Below are 23,212 nucleotides of genomic sequence, written 5' to 3' on the forward strand. Positions count from 1 at the left end.
TGTGACCTCTCTCCTCGCGGAGCCCACAGCCTGGCTGGGGCAGATAGCCCACAAATAACACACGGGGGAGATAGTCCACAAACAACACATGGACACCGATTTCACTGTAGCGCTGACAAGTGGTCTCCAGGGAAAAGAAGGGGCGCTACAAAACCAGAAACCAGGCGGGGAGAGAGAGCTCTCTCTCACTTTCTCTCCTGTCTCCCTCCTCAGCATCATGCCACCCTCGGGGACTCTTATCTAGTTGTCTAGACAGTACAGTTAGTGTCCATCCGTCCACACCACCATTTGCACTTCCTTACCCTCCGTTCTCATCCATTGCGTCCATGGCCACGTGTTCGTTGCCCCAGGCCACCCCGTGAGAAAGTGTGTGTTTCCCCAGCTCTGCCTGCAGCGGGTCGGAGCCCAGGGTGGGAAAGGGGGTGCAAGTTTGCTCCTGACCCCTCCCCTCGCTTTGGCCCCTGCAGCCTGTCCCAGAACAGCATCACAGACGTGGGCGCCTGCAAGCTCGCTGAGGCCCTGCCATCCCTGGCCGTGTCCCTCCTCAGGCTGAGGTGAGCAGGGCCTGGTCATCGGGGCTGGGCTGGTGGGCTGGAGGGTGGGCAGAGCCCCCCACCGTCAGTGGCATGGTCCAACCCAGGGGCCCTAGAAGCCGTGACCACCTGCGGCTCCATTGCATTGGGGTGGCCCACCTCCAGAGGGCAAACACTGACCTAGAAGCCCCTATGAACAGGCTTTCCTGGAGCTGGACAATGCCATGGCCCGGGAAAGAGCTAAGCAAGTTGCACTCCTTCTGTGCCTCTGTTTCCCTCTTCTGGCAAATGGGAGAGAGCTAAATCAAACACCTGTGTGAAGCTCTTGGTGCAGCCCCTGTCCTGTACTCAATATTGGCCCTCTTCTCCTGGGGGAGAGCAGGACAGAGCTTTTTCTGGAGCCTTCTGGAAGGCTGACCCTGCTCCAGCAGCCTAGGCTGATCCTGTCCCTCACACACAGGACAGTCCTTATACTGCTCCCTGCTGGTGGGCCTTGGTATAGCGCCTCTTGCTTTTGGGTCTTGTGCTTTCCAGCCCCTGGAAGAACCAAGAACACAGGACTTGCCCAAGGCCTTTCGGCAAATGAGGCACCAAGCTCGGACCAGAGCCCAGGTTGCCCAACTCAACATTGCCAGCTCCTTGTTCACCAGGCTGGGAGAAACTTCCCTCCCCCTTCTCCAATGCCCATCGCTACCAAGGACAGCCAGTCAGATTCCTGGCAGAGAAGTCACCTGGTCCATTTAGTTATTGATTCATCCATTCATTTATCCTTCCAACCCAGGTCACTGTGTGAAGCTGCACAGGCTGTGCACTGTACAACTCATAGACTAAGCAGTTGGCGCCTCCTAGAGTTTTTTGGGGCATCCAGTATTCTCTAACGTCAATCATGAGCCAGAACTTATGCTAGGAACTAGAGATACAACTAGTTATTGGAAATGAATAAGGGCTCAGGAGAGTACAATGGGGATATCCAATTCTCCAGGGAGGTCAGGGGACCTCTGAGGAGGTGACCCTTTGGGTGGGACCCAAAGAATGAAGAGAAGTTGGCCATGGGAAGCTCTAGGGAAGACACATTCTAGAAAGAGGGAACAGCAGGTGCAGAGGCCCAGAGGTGGGAAATAGGTTGGGTGTTGGGCCAGAGTGTCACGAATGGGGGACAGAGAGTGGGCGACAGGGCGGGAGATGTTGGGGAGGCTAGATCATGTGTATGGTCCTTGCAGGGGAGGAGGAGGCTGCTGGAGTTTTTCAGCACTCATGGAGAATAGGTGGGGTGTGAAGAGGTGACACCTGATCTGATTTACACTTTAAGGAATGTCATATTTCATGGAATCTAAGATGCCATCCATTGTAACGCACATTATCTTATGTGCCGTAGAGAGGACAAAAAGCTGCTGACTAGACTATAAGGCTCCATTACTCATAAGACACAGCCGGATTGTGATGATGTTAGAATGGGAACAGTGGGCATCTTGGCATCCATGAAACGGGGCCAGAGCATTCTGCTTGTGGGGTGGAGGCAGGCAGGGGCACCTGGGTTCTAAGACGCACCCCGGGAAGAGATTGCCATGCCCCTGTCTGGCTCCTGCCCTGGTACCGGCTGACCTGTGACATCAGGGGATCCTGGAGTTTAGCCTGAACCCACTCTGCTGCAGGGTGCACCTGCTGCTTTGACAGGCAGTCCCAGCAAAGCTGTGATGCCCAAGGGTGCAGCCCAAAGGCTGAGTCATGGCAGAGTCATGGCACTCAAATCATACCAGGGCAGCAGGCACAGGCTGCTTGGTAATGAGCGTGCGACTCTGCCCACCAGTGACACCCACGCTGCTATTTTTGATGCTGCTAATTATGGCTGCGTGAACATCACAGAAACCCAAGCCTGGCCAGTGACTCTGGGATCTTCCCTCTCCCACCCCAAATGTGGGCCACATCCTCTACAGTAGCTCATTTGATCCCCATAAACACCCCCGTGAGCTAGTAATAACCAGAGCTTCTGTTTAAGTTCATGCCCCGCCTCGGCATTTACCAGCACAGAAGCATTTTCCCCTCCCTGGTGTTACTCTATCACCCCCATTTCATGGATGAGCAAACTGAGCCACAGAGGCGTGGAGTAACGTGCCCCAGGTTGCCCAGGCAATAAGTGGCAGACTGGGATTTGAACTTGAGAAGTCTTGCCCCCAGTTCACGCTCTCAGTCCCGCTGCTCCCCTGGAGTCCCTGCGTGAAGCCGCCTCAGTTCTCCAGGCCTTAGTTTTCCCCTCTGTAAAATGGGGGCAGCAGTAGGTTGGCGTGGCTTCCCCTGGGACCTGGCCTCCCGGCACCCCCAGCCTCTGCCCTGACTTCCGTTTCCGGCAGCTTGTACAATAACTGCATCTGTGACGCGGGCGCCGAGAACCTGGCCCACGTGCTTCCCGACATGGTGTCCCTCCGCGTGCTGGAGTGAGTGTGGCTGTGGGGGCAGTGGGTGGCGGGGGCCTGGGGGTGGGGAGAAGCCTGGGGGTCTTCCAGCGGCACCCTGAGAAGGGCCAGCCCCCGGGGGTCCGGTTGTCCAGCGGGGGTGCGTGCACCTTGGTCTGGGGCTGGCGGCCCCGAGGGTCAGGCCCCACTCAGGACATGTCTCCTTCTCTCCAGTGTCCAGTACAACAAGTTCACGGCCGCTGGGGCCCAGCAGCTCGCCGCCAGCCTGAAGAAGTGTCCTCACGTGGAGACGCTGGCGTAAGTCTCAGCAGAACCCCCAGCTCTCCAGGCGTGTGGGTCAGGGTGCAGCCCCTGGGCTCAAACCCTGCTTGGCCCCTCACCAACCTGCCACCTTGGGCGAGAGGGCACTTCACCTGCTGGCCTCAGTTTCCCCATCTGTAAAATGGAGGGTGATGGAAATATCTGCCTCAAGGGCTTGTGTGACGCCTCATTAGTTGAGACACATAAAGTACTTAGAGTGTCTGGCACGTGAAAATGTGTAATAAAAGCTATGTTAGGTTGAACCATATTGAACCATATAAAATTGCCTGCATTGGACTGTTTTTGACCTGCAAAACTGGCAATTTCATATGGTTCAAGCTAATTATTATTATTGTTAAAACTCATCATGATTTCTAATGTCTAATAGTGGTACCTAGTAATCTTTGAAAGCACTTTCATCTGCATTATCACGTGTATCTTCTAAGATGGGTAGCACTGGCCTTATACAACCCATTTTACAGATGAGATGAATAAAAGAGGCTGGGTAACTGCTTTGCAAGTCAGTAGCAGAGCAGGTCTAAAGAAAGGGGTCTCTGCCCTCTGCTTCCCCCATGACCTCACACTGGCCTGTTTCCTGACAGGTGGGACGTTCTCAAGGTTCCAGGCTGGGTGGGAGAATTTGGGGCAGGTTGTGTTGAGGGCTCCGGGCGACCCCTCTCTCCTCCAACCCTTCCCTCTCCCCCATCCTTGCAGGATGTGGACGCCCACCATCCCCTTTGGTGTCCAGGAACACCTGCAGCAGCTGGACTCACGCATCAGCTTGCGATGATGTTGGCTGTGCCCAGATCAAGGTAGCTTGGGTGGGCTCGGGAGGGGAGGATGGTCAGTGTCTCTCCCAGGGTTCAGTGTCCCTGCAAAGGCAGAAGCCATCTAATGTGGGCAGAAGGCATCGGGTGGGAGCTGGGCGAACTGGGGCCTCCCCATCTCCACGCTGGGCTTGGTGGAGGTGACGTAAAGGCCTTGAGGACTGGGGTCCAAGGTTCTCCCCGTGGTCAGGCCCCTGGGACCCTAGATTTGAGTTTATGAGAGCTTGCTCTGCAAGACCCCTGCCTCTCACTGTGCTTCCCCCATGTCTTCCTGCCCCTCCCCAATGGGCCGTACATCATCCCTAGGTCCCTCTTCCCCTCCTCCCAGCCCCGATCCTGACAACACCCTCCTGAGTGACAAGGCCGCCGCCTCCTTTTAAAGCTTCCTGGCTTGCCTTTCTCTCCTGACCTCCCACAGCACATTATGCAAGGACATCGACCACTCCGGGCCTTGAACCGGCTATTTGTGGACACAGCTCTTCTCCGGCTGTATCCCATGAGCCTCAGTGTTCTGGAACCCAGCCCTTGTCAGCTCCGGATGCGCCCCGGCCCAGCTGCGGAGTGGACCTACGTGTTGCTCTGCTGACAGGCCCAGGCCCAGCTCCAAGACTCCTTTGGGGCCCAAGCTGGGGCCAGCTCAGCTGCAGCGGTCGCCTGTTTAGCTGCTCCATGCCGTGGTGGGCATGGGGGTGGACACCCAGTGGCAGCTGCCATCCGCCCAGGACAGTCCGGACAGCTGTGCCAAGACAGAGCCAGTGCCAGCTGGGGAGAAAGCACTTCACCAACCAGATGGGGAGTCCCCGGCCTGCTGATTCTCTGTACCCCAACAGGCTGGGAATCTGTGGCAGCTGTTTTCTGTCTGTGGGACATGACTGTTTTGCACTAACTTTGTTGGGCAGAGGCCAAAGCTAGGCCTGGCCAGACACACTTGACCTTAGCGGGAAAACAGCGAATGGCACACTAATGGGGGAGAGGTGTGGGGACACAGACTGGAGCCCCATCTACCTTTTGCCTTCGTTTCCCTTGTCTTTTTTCACTACATTATAAATATCTCATGTACTCTCACAGGCAGGTCTGCTGCTGGAGTTGACTGCATGATCAACACTTTTGGGTGCCACTGTTCTGGTTATCTGCTATGTAATGAATCACCCCCAAATGTGATGGCTTAAAGCAAGAAGCACATTTATTCTGCTCTTACATCTGTCATCTGGGAGGGCACAGTGGGCAGAGCATAACTCTTCCCACTCAGTGTCAACTGGGGCAGCTTGAAAGCTGGGCTGGAATAGTGGCCGGCACTTTCCCCTGCGTGTCTGGCGGTTGACGCTGGCTGGTAGCAGGGGCCTCGGTTCCTTGGAGGATCTGTCAGCAGGGCTGGGCTGGAGGGTGATCACCCAAAAATTAAGAGCCAGAGAGCAAGAGAGAGAGAAAAAGGGAGAGAGCTAGAGAGGGAGGGAGTAGATAGGAAAAGGGAGAGAAGAGAGTGAGAGAGCAAGAGAGAGAAAAAGCAAGAGTGAGAGTAAGAGAGAAGTTGTCTCCTTTTGATAACCTAGCCTCAGAAGTCACATGCATCACTTCCGCCATATTCTATTGGCCCTTTTGCCAAGGAACTGCCCCCCCTCATACAGTTGTGCTTATGTATGCACGCACAGGCACACACACACGCATACACAACAGAGTTCACCTTGGCCCCAGTCCTGTATCTTCTGAAGGATTTTCTTTGTGGCTTCTTTTCCTAAGATGTGGTAGAAAATTCATTATTTGGGGGTCAGAAAGTTTGAGGCGCTGTAAGCAGCATACAAGGGGGAATGTTTTCCTGTGCCTTTGACATACTGCTCTATTCTGGGGGCTGTTTCTTGGCTAAATTGGAATCCTGCCTTGGCTGCAGCGAGCCTGGAAGGGACTTGGCAGCTCCGCTCCCTACCCCGAGAGCTGCCAGCTCGGCAGGTGTGGAGGCTGTTGCTTTTTGCTGTGAGCACGTCCTGTGCTGTCGGGGTCCCTGCTGTGGGATGACTTGGCAGTGGGGACTGCCTGTGGGGCTCCCGTGCGGCAGCCCCATGTCCACCGGCCCAGCCTGGTTCCCACACTCCCCTCCTCTTCCCAGCAGGTGGGAGTCAAGGGTCAACAGGGACCGAGGGATTCTTTGCAATGGAGGGTGCCTTCCGCCTCCACCAGCTGCAAAGGGCATCATGCACTGTGACCCAGGTTTGGGTTTTAAGTAGCCTGGGCATCACCCCTCAGGCTGTGCCTCAGGCTGGGTTCACGGGCCCTGCAGAGTCCCCAGACTAGGGTACCCACTGCTTCAGGTCTGTTCAGAGACAACGAAGCCAAGGTCAGAGGCAATACTTATTAATACTAATGCTTTTACTATGAGAGCTACCATTTATTAAATGGTTGAAATACATAAAGTGCTTCTCAGAGGGCAAGAGCCATAGTAAGTGCTCAATAAATATTAATTTCTGCTATTGTGTGCTAGGTACAGTGCTAAGCTCCTCATGCCTGAGAGGGGTCAGAGCCTAGGGGTCAGCTGCAGACTCTGGAGCCAAACTACCTGGGCTCAATGGGCCATGCCCTTGCTTAGCTGTGCTAGTTGCTCTCTGTGGCTCGGTCTCCTCATTTGTCAAATGGGCATGATCACAGAAACCTTTTTCATAGGGCCAGGGGAAGATTCAATGAGCTGATGCATGGAGAACGGAGCCTGGCATACAGCTCAACACGCAGGAGCTGTCATGATTACACCCAGGCATTTCATTCTTGTCCCTCTGCCTGGAAGGTTCTTCCCAGCTCTTCACCTGGCCGACTGCTCATCCTTCAGGACTGAGTGTAAAGGACAGGTCCTCAGGAAGGTCTACCCCATCACCGTATTGAGTACAGCACCCACCCCACCCCCTCCTCTCCAGCCTCACCATTATTTATTCCATTTTTTTTCTTTGTTTTCATGTATTTTGTTGCATGATCTGCTCTTGTCCTGGGATATGAGCCCAGGAGGGGAGGTGACTTGTCTGCTTTGTTCATTGCAGTGCCCTCTGCACTCAGAAAGGGGCCTGATCCTCACAGGTGCTCATAAATGTTTATGGAATGAATGAATAATCCTCACTACAACTTCCTTTTATTCATCCCACAAATATTTACTGGGTATCAGCCACTGAATAAGCAGTGAGTAAGATGCCCAACATCCCTGCCCTGGTGAGCCATTCATTTTAGTGAATTAAAAAATTCTCTGGACAGGGCTGCCAAGTATGGTTGGGCAGATTGTGTACTGCACAAAGGTGCTTGGAGAAGGGGCAAATGAGAGCAGAAATCCAGTGTGGGCTCTGCTTGCCACACTGTGAGTCTTGGGGTGGAGCTGTGTCTGCCCAAACGGAGATGGGGAAATCACTGTCCCCATTTCCTAGATGATATAAGTGACCTATGTAAGGTTACACCCTTATAAAGGAGGGGGGTCAAGGTGCAAAGTTAGACTTCCACCTTCTTTAGAGGGCCTGTCTGCAGACATGGGTTTGCTCCTCAAATCATACATTCGTTGGGTGGAGAAGCAATGCTCAGAGAAGTTGGAGTCATACTGCCTCAACTTACCCCTCAAGCCTCTCTCCCATTGCAAACATCTCCCTTTTCACTCTCCCAAACGTCTTTTTCTTACCACATTTCTTAGAATCCCATGTCTTAGAACCACAGAGGGCAAGTGGGGCTAGAACTGCCTTTTCTCTCGAGTTCTGCTTAACTTTACCTTCCCATTCCTTGGTCTCCGCACCTGTAGAATGGAGCCAATCATCCAGATATTGCTTTAACATGGTGTGTATGAGGGTGCCCTGAACACCATAAAGTGCTCTGCCAATGCGAGAGATTTACTGTTGTTTTTTTTCCAGGAAGCTGCAGGTTGACCCAATATCACTCTTTCATTTATTTCTTCCCTCACTCACGCCCCTCATCTTTAATGGGGGTCATGCCTGATATGGGGGTGGGGTGGGGCTCCAACTTCTCTGGATTTGGGCCTGATTCCAGCCCAGCCCCAGGCTTTTGCCTACCACACCCCAAAGGCTGCCCCTGGTGTTTGTCAGGCTTGCAGAAGCCAGGAGGGGTCTGGTCTGGAGACTCCAAGCCAGTCCACCTTGGGCAGACTCCAAATGCTGCTGGCTGTCTAATTGGGAGGCCCTAACTCTTCTACCTTTGGTCAACCATGAGTTTCTGTTCAAACCTCGAAGGAAAAAAAAGGCAGGGGTTGAAGTTGCATACATTTTTAATCGAAAGAAGTCAGCCTCCTAAGTATTGCTTTCACAGGTTTATCGAAGTATTCACACCACTCACATTTTCAAAAAATATTTCTGGCCAGAGGAGCTGCTTGGCACTTCCCCAACGTGATGTGTCAGTTCTGTCCCAAAGACCTCTGCCAAATTGATGAAGAACAAGCAACTTGAAATGAATAAGTCAGAAGCCTACCCTCAGCCCCCGACACGTTCTCTGGCTTCTCTTTCTTCTGCATCACTCCCTGCAACAGTCATGCCCTCTAAGATCAGCCTTGGTCCGAAGCCAGCCAGGCTTAAGGCGCAGCTGGCATCAGAGTGAGCTGTGAGTGGCTTCTGTGTGCGTCCGGAGTCTGAAGTGAGTGTCCTCTCCGAAGGTTAAGTGGGGGAAGCAGTTGCAGTCGGGGGTGAAGAGCAGGGAGGCAAACTCTGGCTGGGTTCCTGTAAACATCCATAGTGACCGTGACGGGCCGTAAGCCCAAGGCTAGGCCGTCTGGGCCACACTGCGGGCGGACGAGGTCTTCGGACACCCCTGCCGTCCACCTCAGCGCTCAGTCCTGAGCTCGCCTTCCCACTCTCCTCGGGCTGGGCAGGAATCTCTGTGTTGGCACGAAGCTTTGGAGGGGAGCAGGCCTAAGAGGAAGGGAAAAGGGGGGTTACTCCCACAGAGGCACTGCCCTGCCACCAGTTTGGTGGGGATCTGGACTGAGCTGCCAGGCCTCAGGAGGTTCAGGGCAGGCAAGAAAGTCTTCCTTTCCCCCACTCACATTTGGTAAACTGCTGGAAGCCCCAGATCCAGGGATGTGTTTTTAATAATTTCTATGAGAAATTCTTTTTAATGTATTTGCCTGAGTTTTCAGAGACCCCATGTTAATGTCACATGGGAGAGGAAGGACCATCCTGAGAGGATGGGGGTGCTGGTGACCAGGGTAGAGCAGCCCGCTCAGGGGTCACCCAGGGTTGGCTGACTGGAAGCTCCTGGACAGCTGAGCAAGCTCTGGGTAGAGGGCCAGGCTTGGCAGCAACTTCCAGCTTGCCCGGAAAATGCTTTGCAAGCCTACAGGAAGGCTTGGCTATGGTCAAGCTCCTCGGTGGCCCCACTGGGCTGGTCCTCCCGAGATGCAGCATTTTCTCTCTGGCCTGGTCCCCTGCCAAGTCCCCCTTGCCTGCTCCCTTCTCTCCCCGTTTCCAGCCAGGTGCCAGCCTCTCTGCAGCATCTCAAATTCCCATCCCACCCTCCTCAAAACCCCCACTCATCTTGCTCTGGTTCTGAGCCTCATCTTTGCCAGCTCAGATCAGTCCTTCTGGAAACTTCATTGAGCATCAAATATACAATGTGTATTTGGCAAGAGGTGCTGTTGGCATTTGGGGCAGGACAAGTCTTGGCTGGTGTGAGGGGTCGGGAGCTGTCCTTGGCATTGCATGATGTTTAGCAGCATCCCTGACCACTGAACGCCAGTAGCATCTCCCAGTCACTGGGACAACTAAAAATGCCCTCCCAATTCCAAGGGTCACCTAAGGGGGCAGAATGGCATTCACTGAGAACTGTGCACCTCCCCGATGTATAGGTGAAGAAACCGAGGTTCAGAAAAGCCAGTGTCTTGCCCAAAGGGACACAACTCGTGAGAGGCGGAGCTGGCACTGGACTAGAAATGAGGACAGTGGGAATGCGCAGAATCAGAGTTACCCCCTGCTGGGATCTTACTTTATGCCACAGGCCTAGGAGTGCCTCACCCTGCCCCCTTCCCTCACCCTTCCTGGGCACCACCTGCTTCTTTGCTTGAGCCCTTTCTCTACCTCCTGGGCTGCAGGGCCCTGCTGGGAAGGGGGTTGCGAATCCCAGCGCATGTAGGAAGCTAAGACCTCTCCAGAGCAGCCCTCACCCATGAGGCCCAGAAAGGTGGGGGATTAATACCCCAAATCAGGGATGACAGTGAGGCCTGGTCTGCATCTACACCAGCTCCTGGGGTGCCCCAGGGTGACCCTGTGTATTGGTCCCTTCCCTTCCCTGTCTCACTACCCTGCCCCCCCCAGTCATGCTTCCTGGAATCATCTTCCACATGAAGGACTCGCATTCGAATCCTCCTCTCAGGGTCTGCTCCTGAAAACCTCCCTAAGATGGAGCATCACATGTCCCATTTCATTCAATCCTCAAAATAACCTCCAGAGGTAGTTACCATTATGACTCCATTTTACAGATGAAGAACCCAAGGTGCAGAGAGGGGAACCTGTCTTAGGATGCTCAGATCGGAATTGCTGGAGCCAAGCAGTGCCTCCAGGGCTTGGTCTGACTTGAGGTTTTAAAGATGATGTAACCTCGTGTTCCTGTGTGCCAGGTCCTGGGGACACCACGATGAGCACAGTGCAGCCCCAGGCTTTGAGATCCAAGGTCAAATGTCCAGCGACAGGAGGAAGCACAGGGGCAAATGGGACCCAGAGGCAGGTGAAGGCTGTGTAAGAAGGGCATCCAGGTAGAGAGAAGGGCAGGCAGGAAAGGGCACGGCAGGTCCAAGGAGGGCATGGAGCGTAGGAGGCTGGTCGTGGGGCAAGATATGGCTGGAGAAGCAAGCAGGGGCCTTGAAGAGCTCGGCCCCTAGGAAGGTGTTCACACCTTCCCCTCCCATCCTGCCAGGAGCATGCAGGCAATTCATTGGCCATCAAAATTTTTTTTCTTTCTGAAGCTGTAACTTCCTTTACAGGCCAATCCGGGCCATTCCCCAGAGCTAGACCGAGGCAGTGGAGGACTCACAGGTTTCACTCATCAGCATGAGAGTTGGGCCCTTGATCCATTTTAAGCAGCAAAGTCTCAGCTCTGTACCTCTGCGGACACACTGCCTTGAGATTTGGTTTAACTAAAGAAAATGTCCCTCATGTTTTATGGGGGTGGGGGCTGCTCTGAACATGTGGAAGGGGAATTCTTTTCCCAGCTGCCCTCCTCTTCTACTACTCTGGGACTGGCTGGGTAAGGTCTGGAATTGGCCTGACTTGGGGTAGTTCTGCTCTGTCCCATCCTGGCTGTGTGACCTCGGGCAAGTCGCCATTAGGTGACATCTCTGGGCCACAGTTTCCTCATCAGAAAATGGGGACACTCCCAATGCCTACTTCCTTGGGCTGCTGTGAGAATTAAATGAAACCATCTTGGTCAAAGTGTCCAGCACACTTTTGCCCCCTCCTTGCCTCCATGCTCCCAGTTGGAAACGAACCCCAGGCGGGAAGCCTTCTCAGTGCTGGAGCTTTCTGAAAGGAGGAGCAGTTTTCCTAGTCCAAAGACCTTGACTTCTAGAAGCCCATCGCTCCCTCCCCCACGTACCAAACAACTGATTCAGCATCACAGATGTGATTCACCCTGTGTCTCCAGTGCTCGTCCCAACTGATCCCTGTCCTGTCTCGGCGACAGGCATTGCAGCAGGGGTGCCGCCACCGTGTCCACCTGCCCATTGCCCGGCTGGAGCCTGGCCGTCTCCAGTGGGGGGAAGAGGATGGGAAGAGAGAAGCTACCCATCTCTGTGTGAGTCTATGTCCCTGAGGGAAGCCAGTGTACGGAGAAACAAGGACCAGTTTCTCGATGTGGATTCTGATTCACAGGTGGGCTCTTGAGACTCATTAGGCCTGGGTTTCAGGAACGTGCTCAGTCTGAAGGTGGCTCCCAGCTGACCAGTGCCCAAGCCTCCTGGGGCCTTCTGGAAACACAGCATTTGTCTACCACCTTCCTGAGTCTTGCCACAGCCAAGAGCTGCCTGGACTGTTGTTTACTTAATCTTTTAAATCAACTTGCTTCTTTTAAATTCTGCATTTTTATAAGAAACCTTTTTGTCATCATCATGAGTTAAAAACAGTATGATTTGTCATAAGCAGAAGGCAACTGTGAAAAGAAATGCAACGAAAACGAGACCACTACTTCTAGCCAGATACCCTGGGCCTGTAAAATCAAGCCCGGGGTGCTGTTTCTGGTAAAACGCAAAAGTAGCAAGTGCTCCAGAGGTGTCAAGTGCATGGAAGGCCAGGCTTTCTCTGCTCTGGTGTTTTCACTGCCTCCTGGGACTCCAACAGCACAGCACCTCCCGGGGACAGCACAAGGTCGGTGTGCCCAGGAGGCCCAACTTGGCCAACTAGGGACTCCCCAGGCCCCCGTTTCCCTCAGCAGAGCTCACGAACCCTGCCTGCTTCCCAGGGTGACAACCCAGGAAGCTGTGGAGATGAGGCCGAGGCACAGCTATTTTTAACCACCCGGCCAAGCCCCCTGCCAGGAACCAACCCCGGGAATGAGGATGCCTCACCCTTCTGGCTCCAGCTCCCGCTCATCCCCACGCTTGGGGCTGGGGACGGCAGCTGCGAGGGCACCAATTGCCACTGCCCTTGGGCTGCTTCAAAGGCTGCCCTGGCCAGGCTGCCCATACAGACACCCCCTCCTTGATGACTGAGACCCCAGAAGAGTAAGGGCACTGAGGAGAGTGAAGGCGGCTGGGGCTAGAGCCGCCCCAAAGTCTGACCCACCATCAACACCGACAGCATCCTGGAGTAAGCACACACGCTTTGGCAGGTACTATCATTAGCCCCATTTTACAGAGAAGGAAACTGAGGCTTGGGGAGGTAAGTCCCTTGCCTAAGGACCTGCGACTTTAGCGAACTTAGGTATTTGGCCAGCAGTTAGTAACTTTGATACTTATTCTTTTATTCACACCAAGTGATGCTGGTTTTCCATTGATAGTGCCACAAACATTCTTTTAAAAAAAATCAAATAAAATGTAGCTTTTTAAAAAGCGAAGCACTAAAACTAGTGGATTTAAAATATAAATTATGAAGGGAAAAATGATAACCTGACAGTGGCAACCTGGCAGGCCCTACCTCAGCCGATTGCTGGTGACATCGGCAGTAACGGAGCGGGCAGCCCCTGCCTCCTGGTTAGATGCACCAAGAGGCCCACGCGCTCACTTCCATGCTATTCCTGTCCCAAATGCGTCATCTCAATCTAATCTCAAGAGTAAACATCAGGCGAACCCAAACCGAGACACTTCAAAAACGCCGAAGTTGAAGATGGAGGAGCCTCTCCAGACTGAAGGAGGCTCAAGAGAGAGCAACTACATGCAAGGGGAGGTCTGGGATGGGATTTTATTACAAAGAACATTGTTGGGACAACTGGCAAAATTGGTAATAAGGCTGTATCCATGATAAATCTGCCGATTCTGATAACTGCACTGTGGTTATGTAAATGAATGTCCTTGTTCTAAGGAAACAAGAGTGAAGGGACAAGATGTCTGCAACCTATTTTCAAATGGTTCTGAAAAATAAGTGCATGTGTATCCTTGTATGTGTATAAACAGAGAACAAGTGCATGTGCGAGTGTGTACGTGAGCAAATATGGCAAAACATCAGCTGGTGCAATTGCTAAACTGGGGTGAAGAGTATACAGAAATTCTTTGTCCTCTTCTTACATCTTTTCTGTTAAGTGTGAAATTATTTCAAAGTAAAGCATTAAAAGTGTTTTAAAAAGCAGCATGAATGCAAATGGTGCTGTCCGAGTTATGGGGCTGGGAGGCCCTCAGTGAAGGCCCCCTGCAGGGCTCTGTTCCCTTGTACTCCTCACCTCCCCTTCCCATGCCTCAGTTTCTTTTTTTGTGAAATGGAGATAATGATGTCTGTCGCTTTTTTTGCGATCTTGTTTTCCCAACAGCAGAATATGCTTTCATTAGTGCTGGCAGGGAAAGACAGCAGATAAGCCAGAAAAGCAAACAGGCAAGTTGCTAAGAGGCTTCAGTCTCCTAACTCAGCAAAATGGACACAACCGAGGGTCTGGTGTAGATGCTGCCTGTCCCTTGTTTGTAACTTCAGTTTGCATCCTCTTAACACAGTGCCAAGGAAAAAGGACCCCTGGCTCCTTGGATGTCTTGAGACATGTATTGGGGTCCCCTCCTCTCTGAAAGAGCAGCCAGCCAAGGCCCTTCTGGGTGACAGAGACGGAAAATCAGCCATCTCTGGGTGGCACCTACCGCCTGTATCACTGCCTGGATGCCCTGCTCCCTCTGATCTAGGTTCCAAGGTCATCTATGGGATCTCCCATGACCCAATCTGATTGTGCCTGGGTCCCCATGGAGGGTTTGGGTTTCTGAGCATGACTGCAATGCCCAGCCTTGGTGTTCTGCTGATAGCACAGGCTACAGATTGGCACAGGGAAGGCCCAGGTAAGGTAGATGAGGAAGGAGCTGCTGCAGCCACCCAGACAGGAGAGGACTGAAGTTGGGGAAACCCTGCAACAAGATAGACAGATGTGTCTGGTTACCCTTAGCAGGTCCCCAGTCTCTCTGCCTCCAGTCCCAACCGGTACAGCATGTGGCAATGACCCACGGGCCTTGCTCTGGGCACAGGGAGGGCTGGCAGGCACCGACTGCTTGCATTAGAAACCGGGGCCAATCAATCCGGCCAAGCTGCCTCCTCATCAGAACTGCTGGGACGTGAGGACTCACCTCCACTCCCAGGCCAGCCGCAGCAGCTCTTTCTCTTGGGAAGGAGGGTACTCCTGACTCCCGACTCCCTGTTCCTGGGCAATAATTAACATTCTAGGAAAACCTCAGAGCCGCAGCCCTCTAGGGCTCCTGATCTGTGCTTTGTGGAGACCACAGGGAAGTGAGAAAGGTCTCCCTTGAGTCCTGGGGCAGGAAGAGCAGAGTGGGAAGTCTGTCCCTGTGGCCCAAACCTGGGTCTCCCCAGCACTCAGGCCGTGAGTCCTCTTTTGCTCATCGTGGATGTAAATACTCCCACCTGAGTGCATGTGCAGGCTTACACACCCATGGGCCTGCACAAATGCACTTTTCCTATGTCTGCCATAAATAATAGTGGTAAATGGTGACACACCTCTCACTACATTCAGAAAGGCCTGTGTGCTTTATGCCTATCTCATTTAATCCTCAGTTACCCAACGAGGTGGATTTTCATTATCCCTGCTTTGTAGAGGAGGAAACTGAAGTGCACAGAGGTTTCACTGAAGTGGCATGCCCAGGGTCACAGCTAGGACTGGGATTTGAACCTGGGGTCCTTGCTCTTAACCATGACCCTGATGCTGCCTCCATAAATCAGCGCTCGACAAATGTTTGAGGAGCTGCACTATGTGGGGACACAAAGAGACAGGGAGGGAGGGAAAAGCAGGTGCACCTTTTCATCTGGAGATCCACCCCAGTCCCCGGCATGCCCCAAGCCCCTGGTCAGTGCTTCCGGAGTTGTCTGTGGGTAACGTGTGCATCTACGTGAGAAGGTGCGAGAGTGTGAGAACTGACCAAGGTGTTCCCCTGCTGCGGTAAACAGCCCAGAGGTGCGGAGGTTCCGTGGGATCCATCTTTAGCTCTTTCCCACAGGCTTTTCCTGCTGCTAGACATCCCTCCCTCACCCCAAGTTTGGGCTCCTGGAATACTTGGGACCAAGGCCTCCTCCGCTTGGATTTGGGGACAGAGAAGAGACAACGCCGTGCGTGGCCTCCATTTCTCCAGCCTGTGTCTTTCCCATGGCCCCAGGCCTCCTCCCTTCCCAGGGTCAGGCCCTGTCACTTTGAAAGCTTTGCAAGAGCGTTCCTGAGACACACTTCCTGAGGTTTCTGCTCAAACAGCGTTTGCTGCAAAGTATGTTGAAGCATCTGGGTTTCAGTTTTTGGTCCGGGATATACCAGTGTTTCTATTGGGAGGGAGAAGTGCTTCTGTTGATGCGGTGATGAGATAAAATAAGATGCTTGTCACCAAGCTGCACTGTGAAAGTCAAGCCCTTGGCTTGGGGACAGTGATTAATCTTAGGCCTCCCGGGGCCTAGTGCAGGAAAAGAGCAGGCAGGGCCAGTGTTTGTTGACTGACTGAACATGCAAAGGCCTGGGACTGGGCGTGGTATACAACAGATACTCAAGACAGATTACGAATGAGTCCTGTAGATTCTACCTCCACAAGGTGTTCTCAATCTATCCACGCTTCTCCACCTTTGCTAACCTGGTTGTCATCCAAGCCTCTGTCACTTCTTGCCTGGACAATGGAACAGCCTCCTAACTGGCCTTGCTGCTTCCACACTTGCCTCCATGGTCCATTCTCTCCACAGCCAGTTACCTTTGCAAAAGGCTAATTGAGTTGTCATCCCTGCCTAGATGGCTTTCCACTGCTCTTAGCCATGGCCTCCATGGTCCTGTATGGTCTGGCTCTGCCTGCCCTGGCGGCTCCTGGAGCCCCTTTCTGGAACAGCCATCTTTCTCCCATCTCATGGACTTGGCACTTGTGGTTCCCTCTGCCTGGACCACTGTTTTCTCCATCTTCATTCTGGCTCCTTATATTAATTTAGGGCTTGGCCCAAATGTGTCATCTCTTCAGAGAGGCCTTTTCTGACACCCGTCTAAAGTGGACCATCTCGACTCTTCTGTTTCACCCCCTCGACAGACTTGGATTGAGCATCTCCCAGATGCCAGCTGCCGTTCTATGTGCTGAGGAAACAGCAGTGAACACAACTGGGGAAAAAATAACAGCCTGTCCCGTGGTGTGCATGTTCTTCTGACGGGCCTTCAGTTTCCTGATGATCTTATTTGGGAACCTGCTTGACTTCCTCACCAAGTGCCAGGAGGACCGGGGCTGAGTTGTGTTCAGTATGTTCACTTGCCAGGCACAGTGGGTACTCTAAAAACATTTGTTCCATACAAAAGTGAAAGGATGGATGGATGGAAGGGAAGCTAGCAGGTATACAGAGCAGCTGGCACATGCTTTTGCGAAGCTCAATGAGCTCAACTCAAGCCTTCTTCATGGACTACTGACCCCTCACAGGTGTCCCTAGCCCTGAGCATCATTGCTAGCAGGTCCTGCCCCACCCTACATCACCCTCTGATTATGGTAGGGTAAAGATGGGAGGAGTGGGTAAACTCAGCCTGCTTGGGGTGTGTGGCATGAGTGCTCATTTTCCAAAAGGAGCCCGTAAATACCCTTTCAGCATCCCCCTCTCTTCAACCTGCCCCGTGAACCCTAACCTGTGAACCCGGCTGCTCTCTGTCTCTCTCTCTCCCAAGCCAGCTTCCTCTCTTCCTTGCTGTGTGACTCTGCCCAAGTCTTCTGCCTGTCATCATTCTTGGGCCATCACTTCCTTTTCTCTAACACACGAGGTGGGGCTGGCCACGAAGCTCCCTGGTCACAGCCCAGGGCAGAACTACTGTGGTCCCTTCTCCTGGTAACCCAGGGGCCCCTTGAGGCCTTGTATATACTGTAGGCAAAGCCAGCCCCAGCCCCAGCACCCCGCCTCCCCTGGCTTGCCCGCTCCATAAGGCAGGCTGCAAAGCTGGCAGCCCCTGCAGGTTTGAGCTGCAGAACTGACGAGCTGGGGCACCCTGAAACCTGACTCCCAAACAGCAGCAAAACCAAAGCCAAAAGGAAATACAGCATTCTTTGCTGAATGAGATTTCTCCTCTCACAACCTCAACCTGGGGCCCCTGCATCCAGTCCCCACCCGGTCCCCCAAAGGGACCTCACTACAAAGGTAATCAGTACGCAACTCTCTATTTCTTCTGACACTCCCAAATATTGATCCTTCCTGGACTAGTGAGAATCTCCAAAAGGCCAAGGTCACCATCCAGCCAGGCTGAGGATGGGGGGAGGAGCTGACAGCTCAAATGGATTTGGGTGCAAAGGCTTTTTCCACTGCTATCCCAAATGCCTACTTAGGTCCTGCCTCCCTGTCCCGGCTTCGACTGCCCATCCTCTTCACTCGGGGAGCCTTTCCTGCACCCCCCCCCAAGGACCTCAGAGGGGTTCCGCCATTATTGGCATCCAGTCAGATCTGGAGGAGGTGGGCGGAGGACTCTGAAGCCTGGGGGAGGAGTGTGTCTGGCCTGGGACACCTCCCTCTCCGCCGCCAGGGGCCCAATCCGCCCTCACCCCGCGCAGAGAGGGCACTTACAGGCCTCGGAGCCTGGGGAGGGCCTCGTCCTGGGGGGGGTCCCATCCCTGGCCGGACGGTGCCCCCAACCAGCGGCGGTGGCATGATCTGGGCAGCAGGTCCGAGCCGGGGGTCGCGGGTCGTGGGGAGAGGGGGGAAACGGCAGCCAGGGCCCTACTCCAAGTACCCATCGAAGACGTCGAGCTCCGAGTCGGCGTCGTAGAGGCCCGAGCCGGGGTCGGAGAGCACGCCGAGGTCCACGAGCGCCTGGTCCATGTCCTCTGGCAGGAAGACGAGGCCCACGTTGAGGACGATGTACTCCATGAGGAAGGCGTAATACAGGATCAGCACATTGACGAAGAACAGGCCCACGTAGAACATAGAGGGCAGCAGCGGCGGCGGCACGTAGGGGGCCAGGGGGCCCAGCGCGTCCAGGTGGGCCGCGACCCGGGCGCCGGGCATGCAGGGGGCGACGAGGGCGGCGGCGGCCCGGCGATCCCAGCGAGCTCAGCCGCGGCGGCGCCCGGGCGGCCGGCGAGGGGGCAGCTCAGCCATCCGGGGGCTCCCGGGGGCTCGACGGAGGCGGCGCCGGGCCCTGGCGGTGTCCGCGGAGGGAGCGCGTTGGCCCCTGCGGACGCGCCCCGAACCCCCGAAACGTGCCGGGCGGGGTCACCGCGCCCCCTGATGTGTCCACACGGCCCTGCCGACGGGCCTGGCGGCCAGGCGACAGCCCTGAGGCGGCCGCGCGGCTCCCCTGATGCGCCCCGCTCGCGCTCACGGGACCTCGCAGCGCCCGCGGGGTCCCCCACCGCGGCTCAGCATCGAGGGCCAGTCCCGGCTATCGTCTCTCCCGCCCGGCCCGCTGGCGCCTCGCGCCCCCTGCGCACCCCCGCAGGCCCAGCGCCCATGGCCGCGGCCGCCGCGTCGCCCTCCCGGTGGCGTTCAGAGCGCCGCCTCCGGGGCCGCCCCGCCTCCTGCCCGCGCTTACTGGTCCGCTCAACGCCCGCGCTCATTGGCCCGATCCGCCCGGGGGCGGGTACTACTTCGCTCCGCCCCTCGCGGAGCGCTCCGGCGAGTTGCTTTCCTGGTTGGGGTCCCTTCCTCGACCTCAAGTCGGATTCGCTCTGTGGGTCCGGGGAGTAAAAAAAAGGGACTGAACACAATTCAAACCTAGACGTATCCTAAGGCACAAAAGCGGAAATAGACCGTGCGCTTCTTGTGTACCTTGCTGGGGTTGGGTATGGCGCTAAGTCTCTTTGGGACTCAGTTTCCCTAGGTGAGAAAGGAGGCGGAGGAGGGGCGGTGGACATTTCCAGTGAAAAGTTTGAGCTTTCTCAGTGTCCCATCAGTGCTCCCTTCCCTTCTCGGATTTCTGACTGTTGGGAAGTCCGCCAGTTGGGGGAGTCTGCTTCCCGGGGTCCTGTCTGAACACCTGAGTAAGGAGGTTCCCAGGCAGGTCAGAGCTCCTACCAGCAAGGTTGCTTTTAGTTTGTTTTCATTTTGTAATCCATGTTTAAAAACACTAATAATGTACGGGGTTAAACACTCCAACAACCAAGAGGTACACAGAGAAAGTGAGCCTCCCTTCCACCTGCTGTTTCCCTTTGGCATGGCCTAGTGGTGTGGCATCCCTTCAGGAGACTGTCTTACGCAAAGCGCTTTCTAAAGCAGTTCAACAAACCTTTCCATATCAGGCCCCACTAAGCTTTACATGCATTCTTTAATTTGGGCTCATCAAAGCAGTATAGTGTGTAATCCTTTCTTACATGTATTTGGAGTCTATAACCTGCCCCCCTTTCTGCGGGACTTTCTCTGTCCCCAGCACCCCTTTCTCTCACCCTTTTTCCCCTCTGGAGAAATTACAGGACAAACCCTTACTCTTCCACTGGCCTCCATTTCTCCAACTACTGAAGGTGGAGCAAGACTTCATTCACTCATTCGTTCACTCTGCCAATATTTGTTGAACACCTACAACTTGCCAAGTCTAGTCCTAGGCATTTGAAGAAACATTGGCCCCTGACCCAATTGTTTCCACAACAGTTTAATTCCTCAACACAATGGGACACAGAGGCCTTTGATAACTATGAGATGTGGAAATGAATGAACAAATGAATGAATAGTGAACAGGGCAGGCTTACCTTCTGGGAACTTCCCACTCCTAGTCCAGGAGAAAAATTCAGATACATCATCTTGGCACAGGTAGAAGGCTGAGTGTTTCTTTTCTTTTCTTTTCTTTTTTTTTTTTTAATGTGGTAGTTTGAGAAATGGCTTGGATTTTGGGTACAGATCAGAAAAATCCTCCGGAAAGATAGGACATTCAGTTTTGGTACATAGTGGCTTGAAGGCCTTTCAGTAGTTTATAAAAATTGAAGTAGAAAAAGGAAATGCCAAGGACAAATAAGGCCATTACAGATTTGGTGCAGTTTTGGTTTACTGGAGGATAAAAATAAGGGTGCCCAGGCTTGAACCCTGGTTCTGCCACTTACTAACTGCATGACTTTGGGCAAGTTAGCCTCTCCGTGACCCAGTTTCCGGATGGTAAAAAGGGGATAATAATAGTACCTACCTAGTAAGATTGTTGTGAGAATTAAATAACAATATGTGTAAAGCCCTCAGGGCAGTGGCACCTGGTGTACGTCATGCAATAGTTATTCTTATTTTTATCATAAAGCTAATAATTGCTCATATTGTGGTTACTTTTATTCACCGACTTCATCTCTAGCCTCACCTGTTCCCTTCTCTGGGCTCCGCCCATAGGCCGCCCATTCCCGCACACCCTGACTATCTCCGCCTCTCGCTCCGCCCCTTCTCGGAGCTGCCGGCCCGCCCTCGCGTGATGCACGCCGGTCCTTGTAGTCTGTTCGTAGAGTCCTGTCGGCGAGGGCCTCGCGGATGAACCGCATTTCCCAGCGTTCCTCGCGGCGGCGGCCGTAAAGCGCGGCAGCCGAACGGCCGGTTCCGGCTGAATGTCAGTACAGGTCTGAGGGCCGGGGAGGAAGGTGGCTGGCGGTTCCTTCACCACCTCCGCCTCTGCCTCCTCCGTTTGTGCTGCCGCCGTCGGCGACCTGCCGCTCGGCCATGAAACCGTGAAACGAGCGACGGGCCGTGGCCGCCGACATGTTTGGCCGCTCGCGGAGCTGGGTGGGCGGGGGCCATGGCAAGTCCTCCCGCAATATCCACTCTTTGGACCACCTCAAGTGAGTGTGTTGGGGGGCGGAAGGGGGAGGCCGCGCGTCTGGTCGCGGGGATGGGGGCGCATACTCCCGGGCTGGGGGTGCTGGGAAGTGTGAGAGCTGAGGTGGGGGCCCGGAGAGAGGCGCCCGGGGAAGGCTGTATGGTAGTTAAGAGCGAGGGCACTGGAGTCACAGAGCCTGGGTTCGGACCCTGACCCTGTCGCTCCTGGTTACGTGACCTTGGGCAAGTTGTCTAGCTGCTCAGAGTCTCAGTATCCCCCCTTGTAAAGTAAGGGGTTGGGAATTTCACTTTATGAAAGCGGACATCGTTCTTGACGGGGGCATACGATGGGCACCGAGCTTCCCGGGGTAGTACTTCTTAAGCTGGCTAGCCTAAGAGCCAAGGGCCAGGATTCTGGAATCAAACAGACCTGGGTTCGAATCTAGGTGTGTGAATTTAGGCCTCAGTTTCCTCAGTTGTAAATCACATATAATGACAGCACCTGCTTTTTAGGATTGTTTTTGAGGGCTGGACAAGAGAATGCACTAAAGCTCCCATGTACAAGTGTTCAGTAAATGGCAATAATTGGGAAAAAAAAAAAAGGAAGCCAACAAGCTATTTCCAGGGGGAAGGTTAAGGGAAAACAATTGGAAGGGGAGTTCTGAGGGTGTACAGGTGGCAAGTGCTAGTTCTGAGAAGCAGGGGTATAGAGAGATTTAGTGACTGGCTTTGCAGTCAGACCTGCGTTAAAATCCTGACTCCACCCACTTAATTGCTGTGTGACCTTGGACAGATTACTTCACCTCTCTGAGCCTCCACTGCTCCATTTGCAAGTGGGGATGTTAATCATTGTGCAAGGATTGAGTTATGTCATGTGTGGAAGGAGATTAGTCCAGCGTTTGCCACACAGTAGGGGACTAATAGTGGTAGCTGTGTTTATCAGCCCAGCAAGGCCTTCCCATACTATCCTGCTTGAAGTCCTACTTAAAGTGCTCTCCCCACCCCAGTCCCTTTCAGTCAAATATTTCTGCACCTCCACTATCTGCAGTTATCCTGATTATTTTTTCTTTTTTTCCTGTCACATACTAAATTAGTACTTCCAGGCGGACACAGACTGCTTGTTTTGTTCATAGCTGCATCCCCAGCATCCAGGCTGTGCCTAGCATGCAGTAGGAACTCAATGGATACTTAAAGAATGAAAAAAAATGAATGAATGAATGAATGAATCGGGGAAAGGTGCAGAGCAGGCAGAGACTCCAGGGGGATGGGGTGGGGGGAGTGATGGAAAATAGAGATCTTTGAGGAGGAAGTGATTCTGTAGTATGTGTGGTGGGAGGATACAGACCTTTAGTGGTAAGAAAGCTCCCCAGATTACTTATGGGAAGGGAGAGGGATTTGGGGGGAGGGAGACAGAGGGCCACAGAAAGGGATTGGCAGGAGGGGAGTTGGATGGGGAGCTTCTCATTTGAGAGGATTCCTTGACTTTCATTTGTGTCCCTTCTAGCATGGAGAGACATTTAAGTAAATGCTTGTGGGACGCAAAGAGTGGGGAGCAGGGGAGCCCGGCGAGGGATGATTTTAAGGGATGGTGAGAAAAGACATGGGGGTGGAGGGAGGCCCAGGACAAAAATGAGAGTGGGTAGGGAAGCAGGAATCTTAAATGGGAGGGCAGCTGGATGGGAAAGGGAGAGGCTTAAGGATTTCAGGAATTTAAGAGTGGGTGGATTATGGCTGAGGGGGAGTGTGGTTATCTGGAGGACAGCCACCTCCCAGCACCCGAATACCTGTAGACTCTCACCAAACTGCCTGACTCTAGACCTTTTTAATTACCTTAATGTTTATTGAAGACT

At 53.8% G+C, this 23,212-nt stretch overlaps 3 protein-coding genes and 1 pseudogene across 13 annotated transcripts in view; 2 read left to right on the forward strand and 2 right to left on the reverse strand.

Moving 5' to 3' along the window:
- Positions 1–5,138, forward strand: part of CIITA (class II major histocompatibility complex transactivator) — a 45,851-nt gene extending 40,713 nt beyond the window's left edge. For all 4 annotated transcript variants that reach the window (XM_037813504.1, XM_037813505.1, XM_037813506.1 and 1 more), the window contains exons 16-20: positions 468–554; positions 2,882–2,965; positions 3,158–3,241; positions 3,959–4,056; positions 4,490–5,138. In XM_037813504.1, the coding sequence (XP_037669432.1) occupies positions 468–554; positions 2,882–2,965; positions 3,158–3,241; positions 3,959–4,034 (331 nt within the window). In that variant the 3' untranslated portion in view covers positions 4,035–4,056; positions 4,490–5,138. The remainder of the gene's footprint in view (positions 1–467; positions 555–2,881; positions 2,966–3,157; positions 3,242–3,958; positions 4,057–4,489) is intronic.
- A 3,149-nt stretch (positions 5,139–8,287) lies between these two features.
- DEXI (Dexi homolog) lies at positions 8,288–19,135 on the reverse strand. Of its 2 annotated transcripts, none has more exons than XM_037813509.1 (2): positions 18,376–19,135; positions 8,288–8,942 (listed from the first exon to the last, which is right to left on the reverse strand). In XM_037813509.1, exons 1-2 carry the CDS (start codon positions 18,648–18,650, stop codon positions 8,861–8,863), a joined length of 357 nt encoding a protein of 118 aa, XP_037669437.1. In that variant the 5' UTR covers positions 18,651–19,135; the 3' UTR covers positions 8,288–8,860. The 2 variants fall into 2 exon arrangements, with proteins under 2 accessions (XP_037669437.1, XP_037669438.1); XM_037813510.1 differs by having other exon boundaries at positions 18,210–19,135.
- LOC119517244 lies at positions 18,705–21,307 on the reverse strand (annotated as a pseudogene).
- Positions 21,124–23,212, forward strand: part of CLEC16A (C-type lectin domain containing 16A) — a 228,115-nt gene continuing 226,026 nt past the window's right edge. For 2 of the 7 annotated variants that reach the window (XM_037815367.1, XM_037815369.1), the window contains exon 1: positions 21,124–21,385. In XM_037815367.1, the coding sequence (XP_037671295.1) occupies positions 21,306–21,385 (80 nt within the window). In that variant the 5' untranslated portion in view covers positions 21,124–21,305. The remainder of the gene's footprint in view (positions 21,386–23,212) is intronic. The other 5 variants (XM_037815363.1, XM_037815365.1, XM_037815366.1 and 2 more) reach the window with 3 other exon arrangements.

This window comes from Choloepus didactylus, chromosome 21, assembly GCF_015220235.1.
Source record: "Choloepus didactylus isolate mChoDid1 chromosome 21, mChoDid1.pri, whole genome shotgun sequence".
In the NCBI taxonomy this organism is placed as follows: Eukaryota; Metazoa; Chordata; class Mammalia; order Pilosa; family Megalonychidae; genus Choloepus; species Choloepus didactylus.